This window comes from Rhyacophila brunnea, unplaced genomic scaffold (genome assembly GCF_057557595.1).
Source record: "Rhyacophila brunnea isolate RB1 unplaced genomic scaffold, BYU_Rbru_1.0 scaffold_3, whole genome shotgun sequence".
In the NCBI taxonomy this organism is placed as follows: Eukaryota; Metazoa; Arthropoda; class Insecta; order Trichoptera; family Rhyacophilidae; genus Rhyacophila; species Rhyacophila brunnea.
In genome coordinates this window covers 52,393,845-52,417,630 of record NW_028232965.1, presented here as the reverse complement: position 1 = coordinate 52,417,630, position 23,786 = coordinate 52,393,845, and the positions used below count along the sequence as shown (strand labels likewise).

The following is a 23,786-nucleotide window of genomic DNA, read 5'->3' as shown; positions in this document are numbered from 1 at the left end:
TAATTATTAGTTATTTTATTTATATCAATTACTTTATATAATAATTACAATTATTGTGCATTATGTACAATCAATTATCTCTGTGTTTACAATGACATAATATCGTGGCAAATTCATTCACAACAAACACAGTGCATAAAATATAACAGAGGCTATAATAATTATATTGCTTCAAACTTTCACGGTTATTCCAGGTACATATTTGGTTTTTGAGCTGTCACCGCATATTTCTTATAATTGATATAAGATATTGGGTCTAAGAAATAAATCGTATTTTTGCCTTTGCATAGCCATCGAAACACACTGGATCCCCGACTATGCTAATAGGGTCAACACACCACATTTAAAGATTTCATGACTTCCAGGTCATTCAGAAAATACCAATGTCCCATGTGACAGTATTTTTTTACTGAGCAATGTTCGTTGTCAGCTAACCTTAACATGTTTCGACACAAACATCTTTTACGCCAGCTAAAAATGTAACTGTGTACTTGAGCGGTATGCTTGCAATTTTTTTTTTTAAATAAGTGTTCATGACACCCGTATGGCCTCCACATGGCACAAGTATACCTAAACAGTGCAAGTTTACGCTTGAACAATGTTGTCGAAGAAAGAAATGTGAATGGTTCAAACTTGCGTAAGCCTCTGCTACACATATTCAGTTACACCAGCACTAGTGTGCATGCGTAAGTGTACTATATAAATTTTCACGTTGCTTTTTACCATTATCATTCATACACCCAAGTATACTTGAGCAAAAAAATTGCACAAATATACCGCTCGTGTATGCAGTTAGGTTTGTACCTGGCCATAGAGCAGTGTTTGCAATTAACTTTACACTACACTTTAAAATTCACTTTAGATTACACTTAACATATTCTTTTTTAAGAATGGCTTCTGCAATGAGTACAAAACGCTGAAAAATGAAGGAGAAGGAGGAATACAAGCCAAAACCAAATGTTATAAATAACTATTATACTATTTGCTTACCTTATGAAGTCCTTCAAGAGATAGCGCCACAAGCTCATCTCTAACTTTGTCTTTCTTTGATGAGAACCGTGTCTTTCTCGGCAAAAGTTTGTGCAACTTCACTCGCGAACTCAAATTCCCTCCAGAGTTGGAGTATTTTCCAATGAGTGGAGCGCTCAACAAAGTCACCATTGAATCCCACATGCAAGTGAGAACTCTAAAATGAATAAATACTCTTAAAACAAACTTCAATCAAATACGATAACTATATGGATAACTATTGAAAATATAAACATAAAAAGAAGATTAAATTATTCAAATAAATTATCCAATTGCATTACATATGAGCCAGGCCGCATAATGATATGGGTTATAGCCCTGGGCTTCTGCCATTATGAACTTGATTAACCAAAAACTGATAAATCGCACTTATCACAGGTTAGAACACTGATATCACAATATGTATGTAAAATAAACTTTTGAAATTACCTTCTAGCAAGCTTCAATGCCGCCGTCTTTTCAGGATTGTCAGCAATATTAGTGTTGGGGGTAGATACCTCCTTCAGTCGTTGCCAATCGCACATTACTTGACTCACACCCAGACCTCCAAAATCTTTAAAAAGATAATAGACCAGGAAACAAAATTAAGCAGGTATATTTTCAAATGACACTACTTATTAGAATAGCTTTGAATTAAATTGAGATTATTAGTCGCGAGATGATCCAAAATCCTCAGCGGTTACCAAAACGTACACTATCGAATGCACCATAGGAGAATGGTTTTAAAAATCTTAGTTTGCATACTAAATTTAAAGTGATTGCTTTTTTTCTCTTTCGAGAGTAAGCGTAGTTTTTAAGTCATGTTTTTGTAATTTTATTATTACAATTCCAATCAAATGAGTGAAAAAATCTATGCATCTCCATATATAGCACTGTCAGGAGAGGCTCCACAATTCTATGCCATTGCTGTGTCCAATAAACATAATCCCAAGATATTGCAATAATTTAATATGAATTTCATTGATCTAATTTCAAAGTGAATAAAACAGAAACTTAGAAGGTATAAAAAAAATTGATGGAAAGTTTTGAAATTTTCTTTGGGATGTGTGATAAAATAACATCTGAATATAGGTGAATATAAAATTATCAATCTATCTAAAGAAACACATCTTGTTTTTTTCATAAGCACGCCTACTAAACCTACTAAATTATCATTTAACACTTTGTGTGTAAACTAAAACAAAAATTTCTATCTCTATAAATAGTTATAGCGCCTGTACACATGCATGAGTTTATCTTCACCAATAGTGTGTATTTTAAACTATCGCGATAATAACTATTTACACGTAAAAATGCTGACTGTCTCGCCAATCTCATTCTTCAAGACTAAGCGAGACGCGATGTTGTCATTTTATAATACTATTTGACAGTCGTAAAAATCAGTTAACCTCAAAATGAGTCGCTGCGTGATGTAGTCCGTTTTTTTTTCTGGCAGGTTCGCCACTATTGTTCTACTGCGCAGGCGCAGATATCGAACAAATCCCAACTGTTGCGTGAAAATTCAGAAGCTTCCGAGCTTTTTTGATTCATGCATGCAATCTTGCAACTTGCAGGATAATACCCTATCCATGGAATAAGCCAAACCATATCGTTTATTACCCTCCAAACTTACGCTGTTTCCGTTTACAACATTTACTAACTAGTCGAGTGTTCATGGAAGTGCTTGCGAAACTGTATACAGACATCGCTTCGTGTTCCGTTATGCTTCACTCAAATCATAGTGTTCAGGTATGCTCGCATATTTGGATCAAGTATTCATTCTAATAAAATCAAAAGAATATCTATCTCTATGGTCACTTTTTAACAAGTTTGATGTCGATGGATGCTTAAACGTCAAACAAAAACAACACAGGACGTGATTTTTGCATTTTGCCACGAGATACCTCTAGTAGTAATACAATGCCAATATTGAAAATGAAAGATGTTAAAATCGCTACGTCACTTACATACTCATTATTTCTTATATTTTTCGATTAATACTACATTATGGCCGGATAATCCGAATGCCGAATAAACGTTATTGAATAAATAATATAATCATTACAATATAAACAAATGAAAGTAAATGGTTATCGTGATAGTATACCTACCTACCATATAATTATTATGCATAAATCGATTCCAGCATAATCATGTATGTGAATTGAGTTGTTAAAAATATTATATTATATTTATTTGATTTTCATGAATCTGCGTGATGTGTATTTACTAACGAGACTCTTAAATTCGAAAGCGTCGCCGCTTTTACGAAATTTGCGGCATTGTAAATTAGCTTCATCTACGAAAGCAAAGTTTAGTACCTATAAATAAAGCATTCATGATTGAATAAAATGAAGCACCAATTATAGGATCAATTGTAAAAATGATCATTAGACAATAATCAAAATAATTCACTGAATCATAATGAAATACGGATGAAAACAAGTACCTATGACAATTATCAGCAAACGCGGGCTGTCAGTTGCAATCTGTCAAAAATCGACTCTGCTGAATTTAGCAATTGGTTCGCTAAACTTATGGTAGAGGGGCATTAGGTGTTCGGGTTCGGCGAGATGCTTATGTACAAAATCTCCATGAACGGAATTATACGTTTTGCACGCCATCTGGCGTAAAATCGCATTCGAAAATATTGGATGAAAGGCCCCTAATATATGTTTACGCGTACATTTTATTGTTATGGCTGCGATAATACATACTGTCAGCAGTAAATCCATGCACGTGTGAACGGGATATTATGCTAGATAGTTAATTTGTGCTTATTACCGATAAGGAGGTTGACCAGGGCACTATGTTCCTGAGAAAGCGGTTGAAATCCGCCGGCCTCCAATATTGAAGTGGTGATGATTTGTTGGTATACTTCACACAGCCATGTAGCCGACAGGTATACCAGCACGCCGCTTCCGTGAACCTCTTCCACAAACTCATCCTCAGAAAGTGGCACCGATGTCTGTCAAAGAAACACATCACATCAAATGCACAATAACATTCGACAAAAGCGTGCAAATCTACAAGTGACTAATAAAAAGGATTCTACATAATTATGATTTCCCATTGTTATACAATTTTATCTATAGGTGGTTCAGGTAGCCATGTTGATAATGTGTTTCCCTATGGCACATAAACCGTGTTATGCATATGTGGATGACATTTTTTTATTATAATTTTATTTGGCTTCAACTATTGCATGACAAAAATGGAGTCTATGGAGATAAATTAATTTTAGCATAAACTTTAATTAAGACAATAATTTTATGTAATAGTTAGATATACAATAACCCAGTGGCGAAGGGTGATTTTTGGAAAGAGGTAGGCTGTGAAGATCAGAGAAAAGAGCACACTTATCAGGTATACTTACTACGGGAAATAAGAAGATAATACAATATTACACTCGCGTTTGAACTGAGAATAATGACTGGATGATAACATGATATAAATTATTTTTGTCTATGACTGAACTAAGTAACTTAAGTAATAATCATGAGATACAATTATTTTTTATTTTTAAAAACAATTTATAATTATATCATCTGATTGAACCCAGTAGAAATTATTTTTTTAAATCATCTTATTTATTTATTATTTGCTTAAAGCGGCAGTCATCTAAAATAAACATATCCATACAGAGTTTAGGCTGTTCGCCTATCGCTTATAAACTCTATTCAAATTTCCAGACATGTCTAACGTCACGTAAGCAACGGGCCATATAAAATAGACCTGGGATTATTTCTCCATTAATTCACTAGTTTAGTTGAGAACAGATTGCGCTTCTCACTTACTTTTGATTCTAAACTTAACTAAACGGTATTCTAAATTCTGATGATAGATTATCACCGGCCTTCTTGCGCTCTTAGGCGGAGATGGCAGACCGTGATAATGTCATGGCCAAGAAGCGGGGGTGGGGGACAGAAACGCATGGTGTATTTTGTCAAGGCTGGTTTATTTTTATCGTATTTGCGATTTGGCGGGCTGCAGACGTGGTGTCGCGGGCTGGGCTACTTGTTGTTTGGACTGCAGACGTGACTGGTGTCGCGGGCTGGGCTACTTGTTGCTTGGGCCGCAGACGTGGTGTCGCGGGCTTGGCTGCTGGGGCTTCGCATCCAAGGCGATGCTCGCTGTCCGATGGGAGATAGGATCGGGGCTAGCGGCTTGGCGTGCTGCCGATGTGGTCCTTTGTTTCCTGGAGATGCTTGAGAAGTCTGCCGACGCGGTCCTTTTGGCAGGAGGTGTATCTTGGCTTCGCGTCCGAGGCGAGCAGAGACGATGCTCGCTGTCTGGCGGCCAATCGAAGAGAGCGCGTGTTCAACCGTCAGATTCGGCGTCATCCCGCTCTCGGTCGCGAACCTCCCTGTTTTACCGGCAAATTGACCGGTGGCGGCGCTATCGGTAGGCCGCGTCTGTTTTGGCGGGATCGCTGACGAATTTGAATTTTTGATTTCGAGGCGGGCTCCGCTCGGCCGAGAACCGCGAAGAGTGGACGTAGGCTGTGGTATTTTGGGAAATATGATGGTTCGGTCCGCCCTTTGAGGTGGTCTCCTGTGGGAGACCTTCATCTGGTATCAAGATGATTCAATTTTTTGCAGATTTCTTTACATATTCATTTTAATTTTAATTAAATACTTGAAGATCTATATTTTTCTTAGAAGATAGGCTTAAAATAATCGCCTAGTATGGAGCCTTCACCACTGCAATAACCCTCATATTTTTAGCAAAAGTGGGGTAAGCCGGTAAAATCTATGTTGCTAAACAGTATGGGCGTGTTAAATAGCGGGAATCACTATAGTACTGAAGTACTCAATTCGCGTAGTGAATAAAATAATATGAAGTGATCTATCTACTTACAGTTTTTCCTTTGTAGTATCCTGAATAAATTAGTTTTAGATTAAGCATAAGGGCGGAGTATGTGGCTAAATAAATTCCATCGGCGTTCATAATCGTAGCTGATGATTGCGATCGAGCTGCATTAAACTGGCAACACTTTGATGCAAAGTCTTGCATGCACTGATCCACCTTTAAACAAAGAATCTTAATTTTAATTTACTGAAGTATGTAGAACTAAAAAAGAATCTCCACATCAAACTTAAGAGGAGCTGGAATGTTGTTTAACACTAAGAATATGACGAACCAACGGCAAACACATTTTGTAAATAGCCGATATACTAGATATTTCTTAGGTTGGGTTAGTTTAGGTTAGGTTAGGTTAGGTTTTCATTCTTGAAATTCATGAATTTTGCCAAAATCGTCTATGACAATTAGCGCGGTTCCCGCCTGGCTTCCCCATAACCGACTCGTACCCTAAATTCCTATCAGGAACAAAGTCGAAACTGTTTTTTAGATTCGTCTTAAAAATGATTAAATCTGATGCAATTTTCGTCAGATGCAAGTCATACCGAATTTAGTTAATGAAGTGCCATGAATTTTCTTATGAATTGTGAAAAGGTAAATAAGGTAGAAAGGTGAATTACCTCTATACACGTTCTGAAGGAAAGCAACTTCGGCACCATAATATTTTGCAATGTCTTAATAAATTGTTTGGCATTTTGTCTCTCAACATCCACGTTATATTCCGTAACATTGCATCTTCCCAGGTTGAGAGTTGTCGGTACAGATTTAATATATGGGATTTCACCGTTGGAATATTTCTCATTGCTCTTGTCTAAGTCCTCGACAATTTCACTCTGGACGTTTGAGTTGTGCCTCGAAGGGAGAAAGACGCTGTCTGCATCTGAATCTATTTCTCCTTCACCGCCAGAACTATTGTCTTCTGGTCCCGAAGTATCTTTAAAGGAATCACATGATAATTTATACGATTTTTGTTGCAGAGACATTCATGATATTAACAGATTTATTAGGATTTGATTCAGTTATCAACTTACTACACCAAAGAATTTTGTATTAAAATGAATCTTGGATGTTATTATATAAATTTAAGAGCATCTATATTATAGTAAACTAGTGATGCACAACCCACAGTCCGTCATTAATATATATGACATTTATTGCATCTCATCAAAATACTGACAACTGTTGTTTCATTGCATATAAAAGAAAAATTATAATAATATGTATGATTTGCGAACAGAAGTATAATATGACGGTTTAGTGCAAAGATATTTTATGTCCAGTTTAGTATGTTTTGAGAAAATCGAAGTTTAAAATTTGAGATGCATGATAAATGGGCATATTGTGTAAATATCCTATTTGAATGTATAATATTTTAACAGCATAAAGATATGATGCAGACGAACATTTTTTGTATGTTAACTCAATGTTGAAATAGAAAAAGGCATTAAATAAGGAATTTGACAACTTTTTACAACGGTTTACCTGAAGATCACTTTCCTAATCTGCGTAAGGCTGTTTCTTTTTTTCGAAAGCAGTTACATTTGCGAGCAAGCAGTTTTCTAAATGAAACTTAACAAGTACATTACGAAAATTCTTGCACAATGCAGAGAGAAGAGGGCATGGATATATTATTAACTGTGACATTTGTGCCCTGTGTGAACAATTGGAAAATGAATTAATTGATCCTACTGACAAAAAGGTTGTACATCATTGTACTAAACAGATAATAATAGTTTGCCCAAGTATTATCTAGGAAATAACATTTCAAAATATTTTCAATGTGAACATACCTGATGAATCGCATGCCTCACTTTCTAATTTATTCTGCATTTCAGCCACAAGATCTCTGAAAAACATTATGTTCATTGATATATTTACTGATAATGCAATATAATATTATTTTATCTCTGGTGTAAAACAAAATTCCCACCTGTAAGGGCTCGGCAGCCTAGCCAGGCTTTGATAAGTGAGTGGACCTCTGTAATCGGCGTCTTCCAAGTTTGGCCACTTGTTGTTGATGTCAGTTGCGTTTATTGGAATATATTTTCCTTCGCACAATTCCTCCAGGGCTCCTAATAATCCCACCACACATTCTAAACTCACCAGGAGGACATTCGGAGTGCAACTCATTGCACATTCTTCTATGGCATCCATGATCCTAAAATCAATAGGAAAAGTCATATTACTTGAGTTAACATTTACGTGGTAGATTAACATTTCACAATAGGATACTATTATAATTATGATATGCATATTATGAAAATGCAGACTGCTGGATTGGCCATGTGCATAGAATGCCGGAGGATATACCATCAAGGCAGGCTATATATGCAACCCCCAAGGGCAAGAGAAGATCTGGACGGCCCAAATTGAGATGTCTGGAGTGCGCCACAGGAGATTTAAGACTGCTCGGTCAACTGAAGAGTGTCGGCGCTGGATCATCCAGGATGGAGGAAGCTTTTGAAGGAGGCCAAAACCCGCCAAGAATTAGAGTGCCATAAATGATAAAGATACTGCTACAATTGAGGAATCTATTTTCAAAAATTGATGCATATGGTCAAAATCAAACAAAAAATATGTACATATTCTATGTGTAATCTCACACAATATGTAATGACGTCAAGGGTAACAGGACAATAACCCTGGACATTAACGTATAAAAAATCCTAGATAATTGACTCATCTCATTTGAAATGTTAATATATTAAGTTAAATATAATAAAGAAATAATTAATAAGTAAAATGAATGAGAAATTTTTTGACATAGATTATAGAACCATACGAAGTAATAAACTCATTTTATAAACTACTAGCTGAAGTACCCGGCTTCGCACAGGGTCACTTCGTGGTTATATTTATCTAAGATATTCGAAAAATAATAAGAGTTAATTATTTTTTTAATATTAAAATATCTGTGTAATACAATATGGCAATATGAAAATAATTCTAATAGGAGTAAAGGTCAAACATAAGAACACTAAATTAAAATCGTATCCAAAATATGAAAACGTTATTAATGTTATTAATATGTAGTAAAAAAAATCAAAATTGGATGGAACAAACAAACAACAAACTTTGTATTTTATTTAATAATAATTTAGAAACCTTCGCAAGTGTGCGCACAACAACTGACAAAAGTTTCATTGCAATCGGATGAATGGTATAGGAACGCATACGAATATTAGAAGAAGATGATTTTCTAAATCAGAAATCTTCGTGGGCATGCGCATGACAACTCACCAAAGTTTCATTGCAATCGGATTAATGGTATAGGAACTCATACGAATAGAAGAAGAAGAAGATGGTTGTACTAATTCAAAAACCTTCGCGGGCGTGCGCACAACAACTGGTCAAAATTTCATCACAATCGGATGAATGGCATAAGAACGCATACAAATAGAAGAAGAAAAAGATGATTGTACTAATTCAGAAACCTTTGCGGGCAAGGGCACAACACTTGATCAAAATGTCATTGCAATCGGATGAATGGTATAGGAACGCATACGAATAGAAGTAGAAGATGATTTTCTAATTCAGAAATCTTCGTGGGCATGCGCATGACAACTCACCAAAGTTTCATTGCAATCGGATGAATGGTGTAGGTACGCATTCGAATAGAAGAAGAAGATGATGGTTTTACTAATTCAGAAACCTTCGCAGGCGTGCGCACGACAACTCACCAAAGTTTCATTGCAATCGGATGAATGGTATAGGAATGCATACGAATAGAAGAAGATGGTTGTACTAATTCAGAAACCTTCGCGGGCTTGCGCACAACAACTGGTCAAATTTTCATCGCAATTGGATGAATGGTATAAGAACGCATACGAATAGAAGAAGATAGAATGAAGAAGAGGAAGAAGATGATGATTTTTCTAATTCAGAAACCTCATAGATGTGCATACAACCACTTACCAAAATTTCATTGCAATCGGATGAATGGTATAGGAACCAAGGAAGAAGAAGAAGATAGTTGTACTAATTCAAAAACCATTGCGGGTGTTACAACAATAACTGACGAAGGTTTCATCGCAATTGGATGAATGGTATAGGGACCATACGAATAAAAGAAGATATAATGAAGAAGAAGAAGAAGAAGAAGAAGATGGTTGTGCTAATTCAGAAACCTTCGCGGGTGTTGGCACAATTATTGACGAAAATTTTATTGCAATCGGATGAATGGAATAGGAACGCTTACGAATAGAAGAATATAGAATAGAAGAAAAAGAAGAAGAAGAAGATGGTTTTACTAATTCAAAAACCATTGCGGGTGTTACCACAACAACTGACGAAAGTTTTATTGCAATCGGATGAATGGTATAGGGACCATACGAATAAAAGAAGATAAAATGAAGAAGAAGAAGAAGAAAAAGATGGTTGTACTATTTCAGAAACCTTTGCGGGTGTTAACACAACAACTGACGAAGGTTTTATTGCAATCGGATGAATGGTATAGGGACCATACGAATAAAAGAAGATAAAATGAAGCAGAAGAAGAAGAAGAAGATAGTTGTACTATTTCAGAAACCTTTGCGGGTGTTAACATAACAACTGACGAAGGTTTCATCGCAATCGGATGAATGGTATAGGAACCATACGAATAAAAGAAGATAGAATGAAGTAGAAGAAGAAGATGATAATTTTTCTAATTTAAAAACCTTTATGGATATGCATACAACCACTTACCAAAATTTCATTGCAATCGGATGAATGGTATAGGAACCATACGAATAAAAAAAAATAGAATGAAGAAGAAGAAGAAGATGAGGATTTTTCTAATTCAGAAACCTTCATGGGTGTGCATACAACCACTTACCAAAATTTCATTGCATTCGGATGAATGGTATAGGAACGCATACGGGACAGACACACAGACAGACAGACATACAGACAGACAGACATTTATTTTTATATATTAGTATAGCCTATACTCTTCCCGCAAGTGCAAGCAATAAGTTTACAAAGTTTTATCGCAATCGGATGAACGGTATGGCTGCGCATTAAATACGAACAAACAAACACACAAACACACAAATATTAATTTTTATATATTAGATTATTAGGTACCTCGATTTAAATTATTACACTGTTACTAGTAATTTTTTGTTGGAATTTGAAATATTTTAGAGTGAGTTATAAAAAATTATTTGCAAGGGTGGCTGTTGAATCGCTAATTTAATGGAAAAGAACCATCATCCAGAATGTGAAAGATGTGAGTCCTACTCCATCGTTTTTGAGGTTTTACAAAATTATACGGTTACAATGACAACAATTGCATACTCACAGTCGTACAAGGGCCATGTCATCGCTGTGCTGTTCCATGTTGTTACTTGCCAGTCGGAGTAATAAGAGGGAGCACAGTTTATTTGGGTCTCCCAAAAGGTCTCTCGTGCTCGCTAAAGCTTCTGCCCGATGTGAGATCGGCGGATACAACAGCATTCTGTGGTACAGGGCTTCCAAAACTGGTCTAAGCGATGCAACACATCCAACTAGTCGAATCAACTGACCGGCAATGCTGGAAGTTGATTAATGAATTATAAGTTTTGCCGAAAGTTACACAATGTAATTTTTTTTGTAAATTTCAATAACGTATCAAAATTAGTATAAAAATCTGTGTGTTTTAAAAGAAATATATTTTTTAGAGAAAGATTCATTTGTTCGCTGTCTAAACCGAAACATGTATCTTCCAAGTATGATTATAAGAAAATTACATTTGTTATAGATATACCAACATAAAATCATCTGATGTTAGAACTTTGAGCGATAGTATGACAAATAAATTGTGAATGATATGTCAAATATTAGCATGTATCAGCAGATGGATCAGATGAGGATTCCTCACTCAGCGGATAATTATATTGGAAGATTTATGATCACTTTATTTTATATAAATTATATTATTCCTTATTTTTACTAATCAAAATTAATTTTTCAAATATACGGCAAATAGAAACCTGTTCTCAGATTTGGGCAAAAAAGTTCTTATGTAGATGTATTGGAACTTCATAGTTTTAGAAGTATGGATGTTATAGATGAAATGATGATAGATGATTTTAAATAAATTGGATTTTAGGATACTCTTGCAATGTGGCATAACATGGTTTTCAGCATATAATTCACCTGTAAACAGTTTTGGCCTGCTGACTATTAAAGCTCGGAGCACTCGCCAAAGAGCCAGAGCCTCTTCCTGAGTCATCTACGCCTTGCCCTTCGTCTCTGTTGAAATTTAAAATATTTTAAAATACATATTCAAAAGAATTTTACAGAACAACTGAATTTATTCATAAATTGCGTGTTTACTTTTTAAGTAAACACTATTATCAAAGCAATGTGCTTACATGCAAAAATATAAAAATATAATCAATTAGATTCACTGCTAAAGACATGGTAATATGAAAAACATAAATAATACACTTCAAAAATATGTAAACGACCATGTATTTTATTGAACCTTTTCTACAATTAATTTATAATTTTAACAAAAGACCGGTTTCATCCTGATGGACATTCTCAATTGGAAATACATAAATATAGCTTCAGCATAAGCATTTTCATAGTTAACGAACATTTATGAACTACTGTTTTTAAACATTGATATTTTTGTATAGGGACCAAATGCATAGTCATACTTAGGCACAAGTGACTTTAAGAGAAACTGAACCTTACATGTTGAAATCATAACTTAGTGGAAGCAAGAAAAACAAGTGACGTGTTTATTATTATTGTTCTTATTAGAACATCTTAGATAAGGTTAACTTAATGATATCTCTGCATTGGGATATAAGTATTTTTTTTGCTGCCAATACTTGATAGAGAGATATGGTATTAGAAATAACAAGTAATTTAATATCTTCATTATAATTTTATTATTCGTGCTTTTTTCACCGACCAAAACAGGTTTTATTCTAACGGACATTTTCAATTGGAAAACTAATAAATGGCAAAAAATTAAATTATAACTTACATATTGAATTGTTTGTCATGTCTACTGTACGACAACATTATTTAGGCAACAACAGGAAGTCGCTCTTATCGCGTATAGAATATTTCACAGTGTTGTCATTTTTTGAGAAAACATATCCCGCGAAATTAGGTTTTTAGTTTATATCAATTCTATTCTCAGTAAGTTTATAAGTACATTAATTTATAAGTCATTGTTCAATAAATATCAATAGAATTTTTTTTTCAAATAATTTCACCTCTTAATTATTACTATTATATTAGGTTAATTAATACAGCGTAATTATTGAATTTGGAAGGAAGTGTATCATTGAACCCACATTAACTGATAATATAGCTGCAGGTATTTATTAATTAAATAACTAGAACACAAATTATGACTAAAAAACAAGAAGTAGAAAGATATAACATATTCAATATTATATTGATGACCCAATCACATGTTTTATAATTTACAAATGATGTCTTTATATCGTATTTTTAGTAAAATTGTTGTAGAAACACATAGTGTGAAAATAATTTTCTATAAATTAAATTATATCCACCTTACATAAATTTTCAAACAATATGTACCTACCTACTTATCGGTTTAAAAATACAAGGACAATTCATTAACTAACTAATGATCATTTATACTTAATTATTATACGTCTAAAAATATTAATAAAATAGATTACGATACACATAACTTTATAATATACAAACATAATTTTCAGTATTTGGGGAAATATTTCTAGTATTACAACACTGAATTTTGACATACCTGACATGACAGGAACCCGTAAAATGGGCTTATTGAAAGTATTGTATAGGCTAGCCTTTTAAATACGACTCTTTTTCTTCTTCGCAATAAATCAAAAGTTTACTGATAATAATTCGAACATCATTTCGTATTGTTTTAGACATCTTTTGAATATAAAAAGCTTCAAATTACGTAAATTGATAGATGCGTCCAATACGAAGTGTCAAAAATGTAATGAAAAATTTGGGGGCGTTCCTAATTTGAAACCGGAAGTTCGATTAGCTGTACGTAGTTCACAGATTTGCCACGTAGCCAAGATGAAGTTGCCGGACAATAGTAAGTCAATTATTCTTTCTTCTAAATAGGAGATACAGGTTTTTATTATTATTACAGTGGCGTGCGGTCCATAGATGCTGTAGGTGCAGAGCATCCCCAGAAATTACTATCAATAATATTATGCATTTATTGCGCAGCTGCAAATTTCACTAAACTATAATTCATCAGAATATTATATAATGCTTGTGACTTTCACGATTGATTGTTATTGTTTGCGTTCTATATTATAAATAAAACACAAATATGTTTTTCTACTTCAGATTTACTACTTCGCAATGTCACAAATGATACTTACTACTTTAATGGTTGCTTGCAATGAGTCAATTAGCTAAAAAACGTATAGTAGTAAACATGAATCTTTCAAACACCATACCAACCTGGATTTTATATTTTTGTCGACTCTAGGAGTACCAAGAAATGAAATGAGAGCTGGGCAAAACTTTTGCCATAAAAAATTGGTGAAATGTGAATTATTGTTGACTATTTCAGGCAGACTGGTCATCAAGGTTAGAAGACACTCCAGGAAGAATATTGCGGTGACGTTGGATTTTGTTGTTCTGAAAATTTAAATAATTAAAGTCATCAGAGAGCCATAGAGAAATAATCGAAATATTCCAAATACTAGACGTGTATTTGTTCAGTTTGTCTGACCTATTACTGAGAAATCGAGTATGCTATTTCGAGGGCTTAGTGTCAAACAACACTATCTACATAAGTGCAACTTTACAGGAGAGCCAAAAATGGTTTTTTTAGATTCTTGTAACTCAACAAGGGAAATGTTTATTTAAAACCTAATGTTCATATTTTACAATTCATTGTGTATTGTACATTTAAATGCTTATGATTATGTTAAAATTTATAGGAATAGTTTTAAAAAAATATGAAAACAATGGTAACTTATGTAGTTAACATTAAACTTTACTGACGATTTAAGAAGAAATTAGAAAAGGTTGACATAACGTTGTTTGACTTATCATGTAGTATGTAAAATAACATTATCTCAAAAAAAAAAAACATTTTTTTGTAGATAAGGTTGTTTGACTTTAAGCCCTCGATTTGCATATTGAGAATTTATTCAGTATGTATTTTATTTAAATAGTTACTTTGAAAATCAATCGTGTGATACCAAATTAATATGTAGTTCGGCTATTGATTGTAGTTCTATCAGATGAGCAAAAATAGAGATTAACCTGTTATCAACTGATTCCATTTATATTGATCGAGGGAAATAATTTAGTATCCCGTGAGAGATAATATTTTTCCAATCTATAAATGAAATATCCAGATTTAATTAAAATTATTTGATATTTATTTTGGATTGTGCAATAGGACAATAAATTTACTTACAGTTGTGTTTCACAAAGTCGACTGCACAGATACTGCATGACTGGGATTATTTCACTAAAACATGCCACGGCTGACACTTTGCTTTTCACTAAAGGAGATCCTTCGCTCAGAAGCTCTTGACATTCTTCATCTAAAATGTACAAAGTCTATTAAAAAAAGAAACTGACATCTTTTATTTAAATTTTCAGAAAGAGTCATGATAAATTGTTTCTAAATTTGAAGTAAAATTGTTTTACATTGCTTGGGATATTCACGGATACATGTTATCATTGAAGGTGGGATATTGACAGTGTTCCTTGTAAGCTGTGTGCTCGTTCATGCTCATACAATCTTTTATGGGAGCATACTTGAGAAATTGATTGCCGAACATGCCCCCTAAGTGAAATTTGTTAATTGAAAAATAAATTGGTGTACGTTATTTTATTTTGGTTCAATTTATTTGTAATATTATATTATGTACGTACAAATAACCGCATTAAGTTTGTATGTACGTGACAATTCTATGCAATTTCAATTCTGGCTTCTTTTCATGTCTGTCTATATCAATGATACTCAACCTTTTTTTCTTCGGGCCAAATACATAATATATTTGTAAAGTAACACGGGCCGCATCACTACTGGTGTGACGAAAAAAATCATGAAACCCCCCCTTTTTTACAAAAAATTTTTAGATTTTAAAAATTATGCGTGTTTTTTTAATTAATCGTGTGCAATAGCAACACTCTTATACCAGATCTGATGTGGACCATAATGACAATCCTCTTCGGGTGTCACTATCTGTGCGTCAAAATCGAAATGAATATCAAGATATACGAAATTCCTGATAATAAATGTGTTTCGGGTCACACATAAAAGCTTAAAGCAGTATCGCTGGTCTATATTGACATTATTTTTTTTTACAGTGCACATCCAAATTATTTTTCATACAAAATTAAGGGAAACATTGATTATCACCCTTGACATTTCGGGCACATTACAAATGCTATTCTCAATAGATGTAATATGGTACAAAAATGTATTATGTGTTACCATTAAGTGGTAAAGTAAACCATTAAAATATACTCAATAATAAAACACCAATAATATTAACAAGGACAACAGGCCACATTTGAAAACTCCATGGCTTCCGCAGCTCTCAGAAGGTGAAGATGGAATTATATTGATTCATACCAAGGGAGAGACAGAATGCTCGGATGGTCATGGCGGCCGCAGCTCTCGCAGAAGCGGCCACAGGTGGTGCGGCAGCCGCTTCGGCGCAACGACCCGCCACCCACAGCACCAGTCGTCCGTTGAGCGCCCCCCCGCTACGCAGACCCAGTGCCAACAGCACTCGTAGGATATGCACCTGCCGAAATATCACTAAAATCTATAACTTGCACAAATTTTGGTTTATTTATCAAGTTTTTATTCAAGAAAATATGACTACTACAAAACTCTTGTCCTAGTAAATGGTATTTCTCTCGTAGTAAAAGTAGTGTTTTAAGAGTGGTGTATAAGAAAATACTTGACTAATAAATTTATAGTTACTTGAAATATATATAGAAATGTTTATTAGCCATTTCGAAACCTCTTGGGTCCTTATTTAGATCAAACACACATTGAAAAACAACATGTGTAGTTTACCAGATACATAAGTTGAACCTGCAAGCCACGCCTTCAGATGTTTTACCACTACTCTAGAGTGTGCACAGGATATTTTCTGGGCCTGATAGTGTAGATGAAGACTGCAGCATTTTCAGTCAAGGCAGTAAAAAAAGTCATTATTTTGCTTTACAATTCATTTATCTTAGGATGAATATTAGTGAAGTTAAGATAGGTAAGGTATAGATAAATAAAGTATAGAAAGATAAATAAGTTATCTGGTGTTTGGAACTTGGAACAAAGCTCATCACGGTATAAAGAATACTAAATGATATGTTAAATATTAGCATTTATAGCGTCGTCACTAAGTGAACGACGTATGGTAATGAGGTATGGATATCAAAATAGTATTTGTTTTTTGACGTGACTGAAAAAGTTAGGTTATCCGCTTATGATACATTCTCAGGTTCAGATTTGTCACTTTGAATTACATGTTATTAAAATTGCTAACGTACCTGAGTCTCTTGTGGATGGTTGGCCATTGATGATGTTGCGCAAAGCAGTTGCGACGGAAGCCACAGGGAATCGTCTTCTGGTTCGTTTCCCCGGTGGAAACGATCATCCCGCAGGATTTTCTGGAATTTGACGAGATAATTGAAAATTTGCACTGTTTAAATAGGTTAAACGGAAACTAAATATACGAAAGTGAAGGTAAAAAGGGGTTACTAAGGTTAATAATTAAATTAGCCCCGTATTGTTTCACATTGCAGATATATTTTTTGCTTAAAAATTTTGTGCTCATGAATTTATTCGCCAAGTCAGAGATTAAAATGCTTTACAACTTTATTGTTACAAACGTAAAACAATTTTTTATATATAGAATATTTAGATAACCGATCACTGTAAATATATTAAATAAATGCAACAGTGAAATATATGTATATTATAACCAAATGTTAAATCAGGCTGCCATTTTTCAATTTGCCAATGTACAGTTAGATGTTTTGCATCCTATTCTATAATAAAAAAATTTAAGCCTCACATGGAAGCCATTCAAGGAAAGGGAGACCAGTTTGGGCTTCTTGCTCTCTAGGGCCACTTGGAGTGGGATGAAGCACACCCGCCTCAGTTCATACGAAGGATCTCTCGTTGTACCTTGTTGTGTACAAAGTAGATCTGGAAAAAAGAGTTAAAATATTTCACTGCAGATTTGATTTTACACATACTTTTCCGCATCTGTACCTTCACTGTAGTACAGTGGTTCTCACGTGAAATTTAACTATGGCCGCACAATTGACATTCACAGTTCTATGGAAACGTCTGGTGGCCGCACCAAATTTCACTTTTGTTGTGATTGAAAAAATTTAAACTAAATTTTATTTACTAAAAAAAGTTCATTTAATAAATGACATTTGAACATTTTAGTACCTACATATCTATTTATTTATAAAAAATGCAAATGGAAATTCCTCAATCCTCCTTTTTCCAATGCAACCCGCATGGCTGCTTCTGAGTTTACATCTATAAACTGGCTTCGATATTTGTTTTTTCGACAATATTAATAAAGCAATTGTTACCAATTCTTTGAATTGACTTGATCCTTGGTCAACGTATAACTTCGACCAAATTTTTTCAACCGTGGTATTATTAAAATTGTTTTCAAGTACTTGGTCATGACTCATTTCCAATAACACATATTTAATATTAGCCCAGTTAATTAAATTAAATACTGAAAATAATGCTGGTGGCCGCAGTAAAATCCTCTGGTGGCCGTACATGAGAACCACTGCTGTAGTAGCATACTCAAATCCTGCAGATAAATCAAATACACAATATGTTGCTGAATTTGTGTTTCGTAATGTGTGTTTGAATTTAGAACATGGACCTAATTGATTGAATGATAGAATAGCTGTTGGTAAATTTTGTTGGTAGTATAATAATTGGTTAGTACATACATCAAATTGGCGAAAATTTGACAGATACAGGTCCAAGTTCCACTTGATGCTACAAAGATTTTTTTTCAATAGGTACGTATGTTTCTTAGGTGGTTCCAAATTATCAATTTTCAATAAAATCTGTATTCAACATACATAATTTGAAAATATCTTTTTAGAAAAAAAAATACGACACCTGATGGGACATGAACCTGTAACTGCTGGATTCTAGTGTGCTTTTCCAATTAAGCTATGGGCATCTTATTTAATTATGACTATTTTATAGTTGGTACATGAAATTGCGTTATAATGTTCATGTCCCATCGGGTGTTGTATTTTTTTTCCAAAAAGATTTTTTCTAGTGGGTATATGCAGGAGATGTTTTCAAAGTATGTATGCTCAATATATAGAATGTTCCATTATCAAATCTTGTCTTACTCGTTGAATAAAACTAGTTTATTATCTTATATATTCATTGAATATTATTTTGCACCTCTTTAATTATTTTCATATAAGAATTTTTTTAAATAAAAACATTTTACATTATCAGTTTATTCTTATGATGTAAAAAAATATAGTATCACGATATGTATAAATATATTATCTACAAATTTTAAGATTCTTCAGGCTTATATCCATTTAATTCTCCATTTCGGTCCATGTAGAATCATGGGCCATGAAGATAACCTTCACTTTCCAAATCCCCATGGACTCAAAAAAAAAAATACCTTTTACTTTTTGGTAAAATGTTGATATTCATTTATTCAAATTGGTTTCTCATGTTGTGTTTCTATCAAGAGTATTATGAAGTTCTATTATGATAATGTAAATATTAGAAAAATAATATAACTACTTACTGACATGTATTATATTATTATATATTAGAAAATAGTAAAGTGTTCTTTATTTACCATATGCAGTCTGACAAGTTTTCCTTAGATGTGCTCCTTTGATGCCATTAGCCTCCTTCATTATTTCTAAGAGGAGTTCCTCCATGTTTATATTATTATTGTATATATTTTATTAAACTATTGTTATAAGTAAAGTTTCATTCAATATCCAAAATATGGAAACATAAACATGAGTCCATTATTCTTCATAATCCCACTCGGATGCATGATTTACTTATGAAACATTTTCACTACATTGTAAAACACTTTTCTGCAATAAAGATACTTTTACAAACTGCAATTTTTGGTTAGCAAAAGCTAAACAATCTTAATATGTGGCAGATAAATTTCCATAAGGCAAGTGGAAAAGACAAGTCAGATGTTACCTGTAGATTATGCACTGAGCATGCTCAGTATCGGCCAATCGCATGACAGATAAGAAAATCAATAAAGTTTCTAGTGTTGCAGTAAAGCACAATTTTCATGAAAATTTAATATGATTATTTCATTAAACAAAAAAAAAAACAATATATTTTACATTATAGAATGAAGGCCTTCTCGAGTGTTATTGTATATTTATTCAGTGATTTATTATTAATAAAATAGTCAACAATTACAAAATACTTGCTTTTTCTTCTTTGTCGCTGTCCTCTTCTTAGATGGAGCATATGGACATCAAGCAGCGCCTCCATGAATTATTTCTATCTCTCGCCAGTTTTTTGTGTCTTACCTGCTAACTGTAACTATTTCATATAGAACCTGTCAGTGTCCTTTAATGGCCTTTCAGGATGCCATTACCTAGATGGCTTGAAGAAAAGGCAGGCCAGTGACCGGCTCTATTCAAGCAGTTGTGTTTACTGTTTTTACTAAAAGAAATTTAGCTTCTGTATACGCATCTTTCTATAGTAATAATTGATAATTAGCATTTGCAAATGCGTAAACCAAGTGGTTTACGCATGGTTTAATTGAATTTTAAAAACTAACCAACATCATTTGCAATTTGTATTCTTAGTTTAACGAAAACAAATAAGTATTACTGACAAAGTTTAGAGTACACTATTTATGTCAGATTTCAATAGCTTACCTCCACCCTTCTCGACTGCAGTGCGATCACCTTTTTTCATCACAATACGAATTGCACTTATACCCCGTTTACATGTGCATGCATTTACTGCTGACAGTACGATTATCGCGGCCATAACAAGAAAATTATCGTGTAAATTGCGAGATTGCATGCATGTATCAAAAAAGTTCAGAAGCTTCTGAATTTTCACGCAACAGTTGGGATTTGTACGATATCTCTAGAACGATAGTGGCGATCCTGCCGGAAAAAAAACGAACTACACCGCGCAACACATTGTTGATGTTTACCATTTTCCACAACCTGTCAAATAGCTCCATACAATGACAACGTCGCGTCTCACTTACACTTGTAGAATGAGATATGCGAGAGGGTCGGCACTTTTACGTGTAAACAAGTATTATCACAATAGTTTAAACTACACACTATTGGTGCAAGTAAATTCATGTATACAGGCACTATAACTCCACAAAGAATACTTTAGTTCTGCTTAATTTTAGCGATGCATTCAGATGAAATTATTATAAAATGATCAATATTGTATTATGTAATTAAAGTTATCAAAGACTAATGTAAAACTTCATTACTGAAAAGTTGTCTGTAAATTTTAATACCGTATATCAAAACGTATGTCTGATTCATTGTTATCTTGCCAACTACCTAATTTTTGTTTTAAAAAATATACTATAAATCGAATGTATTGATCTCCACCAGTGCCATTATGGAAAATATAGGGTAAACACACAGAAATAAAAGTATTACGTATTTTACAACTTTTATTTAACACAGATTCACAATAAAATTATTATTGGAAAAACAACATTTTTGTTTATTTGATGTTTATACGACAAGCATTCATATTGAGAACAGCTTCAAAATACAGTAAAACCTCGTTAATAAGAACAGGGATAATTCGAAATTTTCGCAAAAAAAAAGTCCCTTGAACATTATTTTCATATAAAACAATACCTTTAATTCGAATTTCGTAATTCGAAATGATTTCAAAGTCCTGGCATACAAAAATATTCAATAAATCGTAATAAAGTACACTATTTCATGAGCCAGTCATTGAAAATTGTGACAGATTTTTCTTAAAACATCATAAATTACTTATTTTAAGAAGGTAATATAAATAATCCTGACATTTTATGACCCATTAACACAAACGGAATCGGAAATTTCGTAGGCACATCTATGATCGTAACAAAATTAATGAAAATCAAAAAAATTTTTTTTTCAGAATTTTAATATTTTTCCCCCATACCATTTTATATTTCGTAATTCGATTTTTTTTTCGATTTTCGGTCCCGTGGAATTCGTATTAACGAGGTTTTACTGTACTTGTTTATTTTGTACTTGGCGGATCATGAATTTGAATTCAACCTTATTATAAGTGTACAACGGCAATTACATAAATGTTGTCGAATGCAATCCGGTATGACAACATTTATACAGTTGCAATCCAATAGCAGACCACGACAATGTTAAAAATTATATTGTATAACAATAGATACAATCAACATTAAATCTTGTTTAAAAGCAAAAACGCCACTGTCCTTGTCATTTCATGGAAAATAAAATTTACACGTCATTACACAATTATTATGCACAGTGGTGACTGCATGTAAACCCTATTTTTGAATTCATTTTTTTCTGTTTTTTGGGGATTTTGTATTTAATCTGTTGGGTTGTACATGTAGACAAGAATATTAGATTACTTTGTACATGTATGTCATCTTTGTATTGTTAAGGACAGTGACGTTTTTTGCTTTTAAACAACTCTTTATGTTTGCCTGCCAAACATATTTCCTAAAATATTCTCGTGGCGCATAAAATAATCACATAGTTACAGTTCTGCAAGTAATAATGTATTCAAGTTGGGATGGGTATCTCTTTCGCTACGAGAAGTAGAATCTGTTCAAAATTGAGACACCAGTTGGATATATTCTTGGAGATATTGCACCACATCTCTCCGTGATGAGGTTCTGCCGCTTTACATCGATTTTTGACGTCTTCCTGTTGTGCCTCTGTCCCGTGCATTAATTCAAATTTGTAGAAGTAGCCCCAAACATCACCGAAATCTGGATCAATTTTTACCTTTAAAATAAGCACAAAATAAATAACTTAATATAATAAAACTATAACGAGCCATAGTGGTTGGAAAGCGTATTATTATAATTGCATATTGATAAATGATTTAGACATGCGAATAAGAGTTTTGTTATAAAGTTATAAGCTATTGGTTATAGGTACAATCAGCGGCGCGTTTCTCTGACGTAAATGACGCAACCGATTCCTAAGAAAATTTAAAAGGGAGCCTCCGAAGAGCTATTAAATAATATTGAAATATAAAAATAATGTACATTTCTGACAAACTGAGTAAGATATTATGCAAAGCATAATGAAATTCCTGCATTTGTTATTAAAAAAATAAAAATAGATGGTTATTTTTTATCATAGGGAGTCTCTAAATTAGTGCGTCGGACCTCTAAAGTCCGGTTCGGATTAGTCGAGTAATTTAGTCGAGTGGCGAGTAATTATGAACAGACAAATTTAGTAAAATCATTTAGTCCAGTCAATCCATTTTGTTCTAATTTTTCGGTCGAGTAGCACCCCCACCACCTCTCACTAAATTCCAAACACGCTACGAGAGAAGTATGAACACGTTATCTTTAGTCAACTTCATTAGTTGTCGTAGAAATGACATTTCATTGGAGCGAAGATACTACCGATAAATTCGTTTCGGAATATTTAAACCATGAATGCCTTGTTGTAAATTTCTTCGTTCAATTCTTCTGATATAGCACTTATAACTGAATTTATTAACTTATTTATTTTTGCTTTGTTACGTTATGCTCTATTCATTTTGACACGTCATTCACTAATGTACTGTGTTCGGACACTTTTCAGTTACTAATCATTTAGTGGTAACTAAATCATTCGCCACTCGACTAAACTACTTGACTAATCGCGAGCCGAATACTACAAGGTTCTAAGTGTTCGTCCTTGAAAAAACAAACCCAACAATGTAGTAGTATTCTAAG

At 33.5% G+C, this 23,786-nt stretch overlaps 2 protein-coding genes across 2 annotated transcripts in view; both read right to left on the bottom strand.

Annotated features, from left to right (window-relative positions):
* The window catches only part of LOC147068524 (brefeldin A-inhibited guanine nucleotide-exchange protein 3), a 33,087-nt gene extending 13,037 nt beyond the window's left edge, over window positions 1–20,050 (bottom strand). Inside the window, exons 1-15 of the mRNA XM_085952227.1 lie at window positions 19,683–20,050; window positions 17,880–18,013; window positions 17,353–17,472; window positions 16,427–16,601; window positions 15,257–15,386; window positions 14,287–14,466; window positions 11,992–12,087; window positions 11,156–11,386; window positions 7,802–8,029; window positions 7,662–7,717; window positions 6,492–6,805; window positions 5,869–6,036; window positions 3,793–3,976; window positions 1,459–1,582; window positions 991–1,186 (exon numbers count right to left, since the gene is read on the bottom strand). Of these exons, the coding sequence (XP_085808353.1) occupies window positions 991–1,186; window positions 1,459–1,582; window positions 3,793–3,976; window positions 5,869–6,036; window positions 6,492–6,805; window positions 7,662–7,717; window positions 7,802–8,029; window positions 11,156–11,386; window positions 11,992–12,087; window positions 14,287–14,466; window positions 15,257–15,386; window positions 16,427–16,601; window positions 17,353–17,472; window positions 17,880–18,013; window positions 19,683–19,767 (2,421 nt within the window). The 5' untranslated portion in view covers window positions 19,768–20,050. The remainder of the gene's footprint in view (window positions 1–990; window positions 1,187–1,458; window positions 1,583–3,792; window positions 3,977–5,868; window positions 6,037–6,491; window positions 6,806–7,661; window positions 7,718–7,801; window positions 8,030–11,155; window positions 11,387–11,991; window positions 12,088–14,286; window positions 14,467–15,256; window positions 15,387–16,426; window positions 16,602–17,352; window positions 17,473–17,879; window positions 18,014–19,682) is intronic.
* Window positions 20,051–21,502: 1,452 nt separating this feature from the next.
* Window positions 21,503–23,786, bottom strand: part of Prp6 (pre-mRNA processing factor 6) — a 29,021-nt gene continuing 26,737 nt past the window's right edge. Inside the window, exon 18 of the mRNA XM_085953369.1 lies at window positions 21,503–22,839. Coding sequence (XP_085809495.1) covers window positions 22,615–22,839 — 225 coding nt within the window. The 3' untranslated portion in view covers window positions 21,503–22,614. The remainder of the gene's footprint in view (window positions 22,840–23,786) is intronic.